This window comes from Balaenoptera musculus, chromosome 12 (assembly GCF_009873245.2).
Source record: "Balaenoptera musculus isolate JJ_BM4_2016_0621 chromosome 12, mBalMus1.pri.v3, whole genome shotgun sequence".
Taxonomy (NCBI): domain Eukaryota; kingdom Metazoa; phylum Chordata; class Mammalia; order Artiodactyla; family Balaenopteridae; genus Balaenoptera; species Balaenoptera musculus.
Window position 1 is genome coordinate 39,176,194 of NC_045796.1, and position 13,668 is coordinate 39,189,861.

At 36.0% G+C, this 13,668-nt stretch overlaps 1 protein-coding gene and 1 long non-coding RNA gene across 2 annotated transcripts in view; one reads left to right on the forward strand and one right to left on the reverse strand.

The window, feature by feature from the left end:
* Positions 1-13,668, forward strand: part of TRDN (triadin) — a 370,489-nt gene that overhangs the window by 156,331 nt on the left and 200,490 nt on the right. Inside the window, exon 10 of the mRNA XM_036871396.1 lies at positions 11,049-11,126. Coding sequence (XP_036727291.1) covers positions 11,049-11,126 — 78 coding nt within the window. The remainder of the gene's footprint in view (positions 1-11,048; positions 11,127-13,668) is intronic.
* Positions 1-13,668, reverse strand: part of LOC118905102 — a 56,764-nt gene that overhangs the window by 18,011 nt on the left and 25,085 nt on the right. The window contains exon 3 of the long non-coding RNA XR_005022162.1: positions 7,464-7,524. This is a non-coding gene — a long non-coding RNA (uncharacterized LOC118905102). The remainder of the gene's footprint in view (positions 1-7,463; positions 7,525-13,668) is intronic.

Genomic DNA, 13,668 nt, shown 5'->3' on the forward strand with positions numbered 1-13,668 from the left:
CTTTGAAATGCTTGTTAGCATGGAATACTTTCATGTGTTAGGGACAATATGGGGGAAAAAAAGGAAAGAAATTTTCCTACAGGTGTATATAAAGGATAGGACAATGGCAGCATCCCTTCCCTTTGCCAAGTTCTGTGTGGTGTGGAAATAGCTATAGGGGGTGGTTGAAAGGTATCAGACTGATTCTATTTTGTACGTATGAGATCTCTGTATAAAAGAGAAGCAACACTGTTTTTCAAATGCCATACAATAGCTTTAAAAAGTACCTCCCTGTATTTGAAGATAAGGAAATACACAATGAACCTTGAAAAACATGGCTTGCCTAGAGCTGAAGAAAAACTCAGGAAGTCATCCAGACATTATTCTGTGTCTACCCTTAAAAGAGTTTTGAGGACCATTAGAGATGGTGATGACAACATTGACGATGGAAAAGATTTACCACTTACTGAGAGTTAACAGTGTACCAGGCACTGTGCTAAGTGCTGCACATAGAATTCACTGAATTCTCACCAAAACCTAGGAGGTGGGTTTAAGTTCTCCACCTCATAGATTAGGAAATTGAACCTAGAGGAAGTTGCAGAATTTGCTCAGATAGATGGATATTGTCTCCAGCACTATAGGGAGAATTATAAATATTTTTTGAAAAGGGGGTCACTGCCTCTTAGGTTTTCTTTTTCCCTTCCTTTTCTTTACTCTGTTTTGAGTGATGTAATTTAAAACAAACACACAATTTCTATTTCCATTATAGTGTAAATTTGACATGTACTCCTAAATCTTGCCAATACAACTGCCAAAGGAAGCAGGCAATCTGCCGCTAACTTTTAGCTGCCTTTGTTGGTTTGTCAGTGAAGGGAATCTGGTATAGAGAGTGTAAGCAGAGTGGACGGTTATTCCATACTCAGGAGATCAGATGGCTTCTCACCAAAATTGCTGGAGGAATCTTGGATTATGGTTTACTTTTAAATTTCCTGGGTGTCTATTAAGCTGGCCGTAAGGCCTGATAAAATATCCAATTCCATCATTAGATTTTTAGGTGAATTTTATCCTTAGTGGTTAGAGTGACAGCAAATTGAGATGGAAGAGAACATAGAGTAGATTTATCTCTAAGGTTGTTGGTAGGTCCTGATGTTATTGAGAATGAAAACAACAGATTCTAGTAGTTTAGGAATTGATTTAGCAATTGACTGTGCCAGCTATTCTCTGTCAATAACATCTTTGGTAGAATCCTCAAGTCAAACAACCAGAAAAGATATGAGACGGAAGGAGACATTATTTATTTTCCGTGTTTAGATAGTTTACAAAAATGTCAAGCCTCCTACCTCTTAAGAAGTGAATTTGTTACTCTACTTGAAAGTTATTTTAATGCATTTTGTAAATGTAATGATTTTGTCTTGGGAGCCATCTATTCTCTTATTTTCTCAACTTTCTGTTTACTACTCACAGTCCCAATGATCAATAATTTGTTGTGACTTGATTTTCAGTCTTTGAATAAATCAATAAAGTGTGTTGGATCTCTGAAAAGTAAAACCGAATATAAAACCTGAAGTATTAAATTTTGACTTGAGAGCTATGATATATTGAATGTACTCATATTTAGGGATATGACATGTTATAATGACCTGGTTGGTAAACAACAACCTTATTAGAACTGATACTTTTGTTTTAGTAGCAATGATCAATTAAATTAAGTGAATAATAGCTCATTATTCATTAGTCCGAAAGTTAGCATGTGATGGGGGTAGGGGCATGCTTAGGGATATAAATAAAACTTGAGATTTTTAACTCAAAATTTTATTGAAATTTTGTAATTTTTCTTAAAAATTATCCATTTTTAATTCTATTCAATTATGTCCTTAAAATTTTAAACATAAATATAATATTTTGAATTTAGGTCATGGAAAAAATTGATTTCTAATAAGATAAGCCATTGTTTTGCTTCTATCACTCAACTCACTTAGAGAATAGACATCTCCATTTTGATAAAGAATGTTAAACATGTTTGACATTGGAGAACAGCATCTCAGAGACCTAATTTGAATTAATTGTAACTTCGAAAATTGAATTGACATAACTGATGGTCGAAAACATGTGTTATTTGTATTTCAAATCATCTTCAAATGAAACAAGGATTAAAACATCCATTAAAAATATCATTACGCCATAATATAGGATACTGCACTTAAGATCTATTTTCTTTTAATTATTATGAATGTCATTGACTATAGAATTCTAAAGCATAATATAACAACATAACATTTGTACTGAATTGAAATTGTTTAACATTATTCTAGATTTCATCATATATTTTGTTCATTGCTTGTCCTTCTTTTCTATCTCTAAAATAAATGCAAACAGAAAGACAACATGCTGCTGTGCAGAGCACTACATTGGGAATCTGCACTCATGGATCCTACTTATGTGTCATTTAGGTGAATTTAGCAAGTTGTTCATTTTCTTTGGGTTTCAGTGTTCTCAGTAAATTCTTGTTTCTTCTGGCACTAAAATCCTATTCAAGTTACATATGTAGGGACAGACATAATTCTTTAAGCTTGAAATATACCACAATGGGTAATTTCATAGTCTTTCCACTTAAGGGTAACTGTAGATTCAGAATATATTGCAAGTGTTATATTTTGATTGAGCTGTTTAACTAATGAAGCTACCTTTCTTCATCTTTGAACTTTCAGCTCAGTTTTTCCCACTAATCGTGGATAAAAGTGTTAATGTTTCACTTTCATTGAAAGATTGGTACTCATAAACAACTTGGTAAAGAGTCTCACAGAAAGAAAATGAATACTTTGGTCTGGAACTATAAATAATTGAAAAACAGAAAACCAAAAAATAAATAAGTAAAATTTTATTATTTTTAATATTTTGTTGAAACTATTTTGTACTCTACCAAGAACTAAAAATACTGTGATTTGCTCTGTTCATATTCAAACACTCTAGAAACAGTATAATAGAGTAGCATTTAGCAACATTCATTTATTCATTCATTCATATAATCATTCATTTTCTCCTTTATTCATTTTCCTTTACCAAATATGTATTGGCATTCCAGATTCTGTTCTCAAGTTGCTCATAGTCGAATGAGGATAAAAAAAAACAAAAACAGCAACAATAAGAAAAAATCCCAGCACAGACTTGTAAATAAACAAATGTATTGAGAATCAGACAATAAAGTGTGCACTGCGTACTCTGGGAGCATAAAGGTTGTGAAGGGAGTGGGTAGAAGTGAATCAAAGAAGAGATAAAAGACATTTCATTGGATGACTCCATGGCAAGTAGGATATTTGCATCCTAAGTACATGAGATAGTTTTTATTTTTATAAATTGAGACTTCAGTCCATCTAATACGCCTCATTAATCTCTTTTCCTATCAGCTTTGGCCTTTGTACTAAAAGAAAAACATACAATTCATATTACCTATTTGTCTGTTTCTTCCATCTTTACTGTCTGCCTATTGCCTCACCTTATGTATAAATATGATTTGCTCTGGGGTTGACAGAGATATAATTTGGATAGCTAGAAGGGACTTTTTAGGAAAAGTGAAGAAATAGTAATTCTGAAAGTCTTGAAAACCTTCCACTTGACAGTCTATCTAGAACTGTCAAAATGAGGTCAGGTAACTAAATGTGCTACTTGAGGTCAATTTAGTATCTAATTAAATAGAACGTGACCACTGAAGAAAACTATGAGACTTTTCATCTTAGGAAGTGAATATTTAAAGATCTTCTAAGAGTTATGAGTCATTTATGACAATAGATAAAATAATTAGCATTTATCTTCACCTTCCAAATAAATATTCAATAAATAGAAAAATGAAATGGAGTGAAAAACCTTTATCTTAAATGCTCTTGAAGCATGACCTTGGTTAGGCCACTTTTCCTTCTAGAGACCATTTTTTTCCACCTGAAACATTAAGGTGTTGGAATAGCTGATTTCAAAGATCTCTTCCACACCCCAAAACTCTATGGTTATGATCCTGTGCATTTATTTTTGTTAAATCCCAGACATCAGGTATTCTGTCATAATCAGGGTACAAGGATAAATGGAACAATGATATGATCTTGAATCAATTAGAACCAGGGCTCGAACCCGTGTCCCCTGCATTAGCAGGCAGATTCTCAACCACTGCGCCACCAGGGAAGCCCCTTATTTCCTTTCTTTAGCTGGCTTTTCCATGGAAGAATTATTTCTACCTTATAAATTGGAGATGAAGAAGAAAACATACTAATATTACCTTTATCATTTTTAATCAAAAGAATGTATGAAATATGTATTTGGCTACTATTCCTTGCTTTTCATCAAAGCAAATATGCAAATATATAATAACACATGGAAATATTAGGGAAGCTTTTTATCAGGATGCAAAGAAACCTTTCCAGTAGAAACATTTTGGCCTGGAGGATGCTCTTTGATCTAAGAGCTTGAAGCTTATGGTGTTTTAAACACCCTGGAGTAGGGTTGCATAGCCAATTCATACTAAATAATCCATTTGCTTAAAATTTTTCTAAAATCATGAAAAAGATCTTGAAAATTAATTACCAATATGATATATATTTGCAATAATCCAACAAAGTAACTATGGCTTCTACTTCAGTGTCTTCTATATAAGTCCTCTGGCAAAATTGAAAACTACATAATTCAAGTGACAACAATGACTATGTAATTAGTCCATAAACAGCATCTAGCTGAGTAAACAGGAAATTTTCTGCCCTTATCTGAGTGTAACATTTCTCATTCATTCCCAGTTGCTCAAGCCAAATTGTCAGTCATCCTTGATTTCTTTCCCTCACTTACCATATCAAATTCATTTAAAAATCCTATTGGGTTTGTGTCAAAATGTACTCTGAGTCCATCCACTTATCTATAATTTATGTTTTTCATTGACCATATCTTTAAAACTGCCACCCGTTACTCTAAATAGCATTCCTTATTACCCTTCCTTGATACATTTTTAATAGGATACTTATTTCCATTTTACTTATTTAGTTGATATTTTTTCTCTCTGCCCAGTAGAATCTCAGCTCCACAAAATAGGTGATTTGGTCTATATTGGTCACTGCTATAACTCCATATCCTAGGAAAGTGCCTGGTACTGAGTAGGTACTCATGTACATTTTTTGCGCAAACAACTGAATCTCCACTGCAACCACCTAGACCAAGCTCATGTCATCTCTCACCTGGGTTATTTCAATAGTCTCCAATTGATCTTCTGCTGCCTCTCACAACCTTTCCTCTGCAAACATTGTTTCTCTTCACACAGCAGCCGGTGATCTTTTAAAAACCTACATGTCATACTAAAAACACTTCAAAAGCTTTCTGTTGCCCTTAGAACAAATCCAAACTCACTGGAACAGCCGAGAATGCTCTGATATGAGCTTGCCTCTGCTTTCCAGCACCAATGACCTTTAAGCAAGCCAGGCTGGCTCCTATCTTGGGCATTTTGACTTGCCTTTCCCTGCCAGGAATCTTTTTATTGGACCTCTTCTGAGGTTTGCTTCTTTGTATTCAAGTCAGAACTCAAGTGTCTCCCCCTTGGAGACAGAGCCACTTCATACATTATGCACTTGTCCTGCAGTTTGTATACTTACACAAAGGCCCCCTGCTCTTCTCTCCTCCTCAAGACTCGGACTGGAGCTGCAACTGACCAGGGGAAGAGCTGCCTCTTAATTTTGCACAAGCAAGCCCTCCTGTTCAGGCTTTGCCACCTTGGGCAGCACATACCCAGAAAGGAGACTTTTTCTAATTTGCACAAATCTTCATAGGTTAGTGGAGTCCTGCTCAGTACTGACCCCATTCTTCCTTTTCTAACCAACTTAGTGTCATCTCTTTCCCACAGTCATTGTCTGCCTCACCACTCTGTTTTGATGTCCCTACCTTTCTGAGGTCTGAAATTATCTGTCTTGCTTGTTTATTGCCTGTCTCCCTTCATCTTTAATGTAAGCTCCATAACAACAGGGTCCTTCTTTGTCTTCCCTGTGGTCCCTCACTGATTTCGTTTGTACCGTTATGCCCAGGAACACTCACAACAACCCAGCTGGAAGAGACATTACTGTTCTCGTTTTACCTTGAAACAACTGAGACTTCAGTTAAGTGATGATTGCCTGTTTATGTATACCCTTCACAAGACTGAGTGCAAGGGATGCAAAGTACATGTTTAGAATTTATCAGTACATAAGTGGGAGGTATAAAGATGCCTGTGACTGGAGTAAAAACCTTGATCCATCCACCCCATACAGACTCCTGAACTTCAGATTCCTAATTCCTCATTTCATAGTCAAATTCGCAAGTCTGGGATTATTATATGAGTGGTGTTTTAATTTTGTTTTAAATAGGGTGGGAAAGGGAGGAGTGATTGGCGCTCTGAATTCCTCCGGTCCCTTCTCTCCATTTTGTAAGTGGTCCAAAAATCCAAGGCAGAGAAAGAGACACTCAGTAAGGAAACTTGAAGATCAACGTGTCCCTATTTTAATAAGGACGCTAGCATAATTACACGTATCAGCCTAAAGTATAAACCGTATTTTCATTTTATTTTAGTATTTGTTCAATTCTAAACTTTGAAAATATTATTCTACATGTTACAAAAAATGTCAGTCTAGGAACCTTGTGCCAATAAATAAAAGTAATACTATTGCTTTAACACACTTGACAATAATTTTCTTACTCAATTCAGATCTTCCCATTTTATGTTCAGTCACAGATTCACAAATGCTTTTTTTTTTTAAACTCAGTGACAAAGTGACATGAAGTCACTGACTGAGTTTTATTTATTTATTTATTTATTTTTGGCTGTGTTGGGTCTTCGTTTCTGTGCGAGGGCTTTCTCCAGTTGCGGCAAGCAGGGGCCACTCTTCATCGCGGTGCGCAGGCCTCTCACTATCGCGGCCTCTCTTGTTGCGGAGCACAGGCTCCAGACGTGCAGGCTCAGTAGTTGTGGCTCACGGGCCTAGTTGCTCCGCGGCATGTGGGATCCTCCCAGACCAGGGCTCGAACCCGTGTCCCCTGCATTGGCAGGCAGATTCTCAACCACTGTGCCACCAGGGAAGCCCCCACAAATGCTTTTAATGATGCTGACAGAATGAATTGGGATAGGAATTTGTAATTATTCATACTTTTTAATTTTTCAAGATGTAAATGAATTTTAAGTCAGCAGTCATTTACTAGGGTGACACCTTCTCTGTCACGAGATCTATGGCCATTCATTGTTTGCAGCACAGGAGGCCTTTCAAAGAGTTTGTAGTCTTCTGGGTGTACTCAGTACCTCCAGGAAAATGCAGTGGAGGCCCAAGGAAAAAGTAACTTTCACGCATTCGCATAAAAAATCTCAACATTTGTTTCAAGATTTAGTTGCTAGACTTTAGTTGCCTAGAAATGGTTTAGAACCAGAAAATCTCCTTTGATAAAAAACTAGGTAAATTAAACTTTAGTATAGTGAATTGTTTTTTCCTTCACATTACCTGAATTCTGCTCACTGCCTCCTTCTTGACTTGAGATTCTGAGTAATTCCATTCATCATTTCTAGCAAAGTAAAGAAAACATCTGTAACTTAGAATATTAGAAGGAATGCACACTGTATACTATCCCCAGTGGAATTTGACTAAACAATCATAACAACTTGGGTGACAAAAAACTCAGATCAGTAAAATATTGGCAGCTTACAAACACGCAATTCAGGTATTATGGAAATAAGCCAGCCAAAATCACTCAAGGAACAAAAAGCCAATTCACTATGTTTGAATGTCAGAGGGATTTTCGGGTAATAGCTTGTAAAATGAAGGGCACCTTTAGAGTTCCAATGTAAATTTCAACAACCTGAATTCTCTCTTCAGAGAGTAACAATCTTCAGGAATTCCAAAGAAATATATTCCTAATAAAATGATAAGCCTCTTTCCTGTAAATGAGTTCTGCTATTTCTGTCATGTTTAATTTTATCTGTTGTTACGTCTTTGTTTTCTTACTTCAAAAGTCTGTTTCAAGTCCTCTTGTGTAATTAGATGGAATATAAATTGTAAATACATTGTAGGAAAAAGAATATTTTGAGTATTTACTATGTGTTAGATGCTTCATCACTTAATCCTCACAACAGCTCTGAAAACTCTCCTCATTTTATAAAGGCCATGAGGCTTGGGTACTTCATGAAATTTTCAAATTCACACAGACTATAAGTGATGGAGCTGAAACTCTCATATTTATCTATTTGACTGCAACCATGTAGTCTTTATACTAAGCAACCTTGCTTTCATTATAAAATTCTATTATTAATATAACATTATATTCATATAAATTCATAAATTATTATATTCATATAATTTTATATAATATTGTATACATTCATATAGCAAAATGGTCTCTGATTTCAATAGCATTCTCTGACATTATTTGAACATAAAAGAAGGCTTTTCTATAAGTCAGTACTAAAGAGTCATGTGTCATTCTCAAGTATGACATGCCTGATTTGTTTTGGTGACCCCTAGCAAAACAAAAACTTTTCCTGAGCTAGTAATTCCCCTGCCAGGGCTACCTAGCACTGTCACTATGGAGGCAAATGGACATCTGGCTTTTTCTTTTTCTTGTGATGCTAATTCCCGACTGCATCCACTGTGTCACCATCATGCAGTTAGCGATTTTAGGGAGTGTAATATCGCTGATTACAGTCGTAAAGAATTTCTGATATAAACTGGATACTTTACTTTATGCTGCAGAAGCACCAGTTTGATCGTTTTAATAGTTCTATGAATTTTGGCATCCAGGCCTTTATTTCACCAGATACTCTCTGTCCGGAATCCCTTCCTCTATTCCTCCATTCTTTACCTGGGAATCTCCTTTTAGGCCTTTAAATGCAAGAATCTTTCTGTGACATCCCCTCTGTGTATATTATTTCCCATCTTCACACTGTATTATAATGATCTGTCTGTAAGTCTGTTTTAGCCATTATATTGGGAACTTCTTATAGGCAGAGTTGGGGTTTAATGGTTCTTCAGTGCTGGGATATAATAAGTGCTCACTAAATTTTAAAAAAATATAAAATAATGACCTCATAGTTCCTCCAGGAAAATATAAGAATATTTTGTAGTCTAAATTATGAATTATTCCCTGGGGAAAGAATTGAATACATTTAAAAATAAATTCCTAAATTGCTTATCAAGACTATGATTATACATCACTACTGTTCAAGAAAGTATTTGACAAGAGAGAAAGCAGTTTAGTTTGAACAGGCAGGATTCCATGCAGATATTTTTGAAAGCCTTAGTATTTAGAAACGATTTATGTATATTCATGGTCACTTGTATTTTAAGCTTTAGTTATTTAATTGACTCCTTCCTCAATCTTTTGATAGATCCTCCCTAGGTTTTGCAAACTACAAAATACCATCCTATTTTAGAAACAGTTTTTCAAGAACAGCTCTCAAGAAAGATTTGGGAGTGAATTTCCCCAAGTATACATCCATTTGACTTACAAAGACGGTGGAAACTGGGGTGGAAGCTCCACGCCTCTGTCTCTCTCCTGCTGCAGAACCCCTTATATGCGATGACCCCTTACATGTGATGACCCTTTGCCTGCCTTAGGCAGTCTGAGAGGAGCTTTCGGCACCTCAAATCCACTTCTTAGGAGCTGAGCACCTGAATCCCTGTTCACTTCAGTTTAAAACTGCAAAATGAAAATTATACCTACATCCTAAGCATCTTGTAAAGATTAAATAACTTAATACATCAAAACTGTTTGGGATCGTTCTAGGCACATAGTAAGCACTGTATAAATGTTAGCCAGGGAAAAACAATGTGGATCAAACTCCTTTTTTAGTGTGCCCATCCTTACCTTTTCTTTGCTTACTGAAAAAGGAAATTCCATGTTGCATTATGTTTCCATCAAATCTTTGCTTTCATGAGGAAAATAATTAATACTAATATGGATGGATACTTTTCTAGGTATATGGCCTGCATGTCATGGAACAATATGCTTTGCTTTTGTGCATACTTGAACATGTTCAAGAATCAACCTGGATGGGTCTAACAGCTAGAAGAAAGTCCTATGATGAGTGGAGACTAACCTCTTCTACTCAGCTTGACGGCCTGGGATCCCTCCCTTCTCGCCACCACAGAAGGTGGTGTGTGTGTAACTCAGGTTGCTAACCCACAATTCACCAAAGCAAACTAATTTTGACAAATTCTAAAAAAGGAAGACTTCCAGTAAGCAGGCAGGTCTGCTGACATTTGATAATATCTAGTTGTCAGTGAGATTTTAGAAGGTGCATATGCCCGCGTTGATTCTTGGACTTAAAAGAAACACACAGCAGGAGTTTATGGAATGAAAATGAATGATAAAACATTTTGCAAGCATTTCATATGAGATCATATGTTAGTTAATGTTTACAGTTCATGGCCGGGATGGTTTTGGTTAATTAAAGAAATCACTTGGGATAAGGAAGTACTCAGAAACGATTGTGGGTTTTTATGGTTCATAATAAGCCCAGAGACTTGAGGGAGGCTTTCAAGTTTCTATAAAACTGAATATATTTTCCCTTTGGCCCATTATTTACTTAACTGCAGGTCATTTATTTTGGCAGGAGAAAATGTACCTGTTCAATATCAAAAGGCCTATGAATTTTAACCTTCTTTTATTGCTTTATTATATCATTTGAGAATTTTTAGCTAAATGAAAAAAATGGTGATTTTTCTATATATTAGGATTCCTCTTAGCTTCTGTGATTTTAGTTTCCATAATTTGAAGTGCATATTGAAAATAAATTGCTTTATTTGATTGCATGTAGGTTTTCCATTAATGAAGTCCAGTAGATATATTTAACATTGTGTATACATCTAAGAAAAGAAATATTTTCAGAAATGGCTCTGAAGATAACTGAATTTTGTATGTATCCACTTAAAGATCTCACCTAATAACAATTTTCTTATCGCATAATAATAGGAATTTATACTTTGGATTATGAATTATGCATGTTGGGGACAGATCTAGCTATTTTAGTTGTGTATATTAAATTTATTAATACTTTTTGTTCAATACCTACTCCTGCATTGTGTGCACAGGACAAAGCCCAGCCATACCACCTCCATTACCAACAGAACAAGCTTCTGGACCCACTTTGGCATCACCAACTCCTGAAGGCAAGTATTTTATTTTATTTTTCGAAAGATCATCTCTATTGTAGATAAAATAGAATATAGAGAAACAAAGCAAAATAGTAATAGCAGCAACAACAAAATCCATATTTTCTCAAATAGTTTTAGTATGTCTAAGCTACAGTTTACTCTTCCAAGGAATTACAATTTGCTCCTTTTTAGAACACCAAAAATTTCCTCCTAAGATTTTATATTGGTGACCATCAGCTTCCAAAAGGATGACCAGCTTCATACCCTGGAAATCAAGCCAGAAAGTATAGGGACAAATGGACAAGGATATGCCTTGCAATTCCTGTACATAGAACTCAAGAAAATATTATATGGTCATTATCAGGAATTATACACTCATGTAACGTATTCTCTCCTCTATACCTTATTTATCTTCTCTCCCCTAAACCCACTCCCAAATGAATCTCCAATAACTACGAGAAAACGGCTGAGATTTTCAGTTCATCTCATGTATCCTCCAAACCCCTCCTATAAAGATGACCCAAACCCTGTTGATTATTTCTTGTTTCTTAGAAAGATGGTGGTAACTCTGTGCCTTGGAAATAATATAGTGATTAACAGCCTGTGTTCTACAATCAAACAGATCTGGGTCCAAATTCTGGTCCTGCCCTTTTCTACCTCGATGACCTTAATGTGATACCTAAACTTTCAGGCTCTTTATTAGTAGAATACTGATACTCATAATACTACCACAGAGAGGTGCTGTAAATGTAGAATAAAACTATAACAATTGCAATTTTTATTATTATATTTGATATTGATGAACTTTGAGGAATTTCTTCAACTGTATTTTATTGGCTTAACACAACTGTCCCCAAAGAATAGTTTGTAGATCACCAGCATTAAAATCAATTGTAAAGCTTGTTTAAAAAATGCATATTCCTGCCACATCTTAGATCTAGTGAATCAGATCTGGCAATTCAGAGAGGGAAATCTATATTTTTACCAAACTCTTTAGTTGAGCCTTGTACACATTAAATGTTAAGAAACTTTGATTTATGTTTATGTGTAAAAATTATTACAAATCCAACTGTTTTACGCCAAACATCTGAATTTGGTAGCCTGCTTCAAATAGTTTATTTATTTATTTATTTATTTATTTATAAATTAAATCTGAATGCCTTGGTAAGAGATGCATTGTCCCATTGACCACAGACCCAACAATCGATTGGCTATACATTTATATTTTGGGCAATACATTTATTTATATTACAGTCAGCAGCCAGGGAAGGATTTTAGTAGCTGAGCAGGTGAAGTTTTTCTAAGTTTATATTATAATACCAGCATGTTCTGTCTACTTTTCTGGCCAGATCCTGACCAAATTATGCCTGTGGCTATGCTCTCTTCAACTCACATTTATTTAGAATATTATTATGTTGTCTTTACTTATATGCATTTCACATTTGACATTTCAGAACGCTTTAAAGTAGACATTATTAATGATTAACAAACCTAAGCTTGCAGTTTATTTTTGCTGAATTAGTGAACAGCAGGGCTGGGACTCTAGCCCTGGATTTCTAGTTCTATACCCAGAGATCCTTCTGTCGTATCACTCTGCAGACTTTGGAGTTGGAGGATTCTAACTTCATGTCTTCTGAGACATCAGCAACTTTGGTAAAATGAAGACATGACATTTTGTGCTTTAGATTCCATGCAGTTCTGTGATAGAAGTGTCATGTTCTGATGTCAGTCAAGAGTACCCTAGCAATGTTTATCAAAATCTAATGTGCACACAAATCACCTGGGGATCTTTGACAATGCAGATTCTGATTTGGTCGGTCAAGGGTGGGGCCTTAGGTTCTTCTTTTTTTTTTTTTTTTTAAAGCAGAATCTGAATCAGTTGGTTTGGGACTGGGCCTGAGATTCTGCTTTTTTGTAACCTTTCTTTTATTTATTTATTTATTTATTTATGACTGTGTTGGGTCTTCGTTTCTGTGTGAGGGCTTTCTCTAGTTGTGGCAAGTGAGGGCCACTCTTCATCGCGGTGCGCGGGCCTCTCATTATTGCGGCCTCTCTTGTTGCGGAGCACAGGCTCCAGAAGCGCAGGCTCAGTAATTGTGGCTCACGGGCCTAGTTGCTCCGCGGCATGTGGGATCTTCCCGGACCACGGCTCGAACCCGTGACCCCTGCATTGGCAGGCAGATTCTCAACCACTGCGCCACCAGGGAAGCCCAGGTTCTTCATTTTTACCAAGCTCCCAAGTGTTGCTGCTGCTACCAGTAGGTCCAGGACCTCATCTGTATAGTAAATCCCTAGGTGATTTAGGAGGAAGGTGGAGAGCAATTGAATAATCCTAAAAATGCTTTCAAGTTAGTATTAGTTACCTAAATGACCTATTGTTGGCCAAATGTCCTTCAGAATGACTGGAATGGCACACATGGAGAAATTCCGACTGCTAGTTGTCTGGGAAAAAGCAAAAGGTTTCAAGCCACATACCTAAGCATTGTAGAAAGGCTCAAAAGAGAGCAAGAGAAATGTCACTGGGAATTGGGGGAAAGGTTACATTATACTTGTAAAT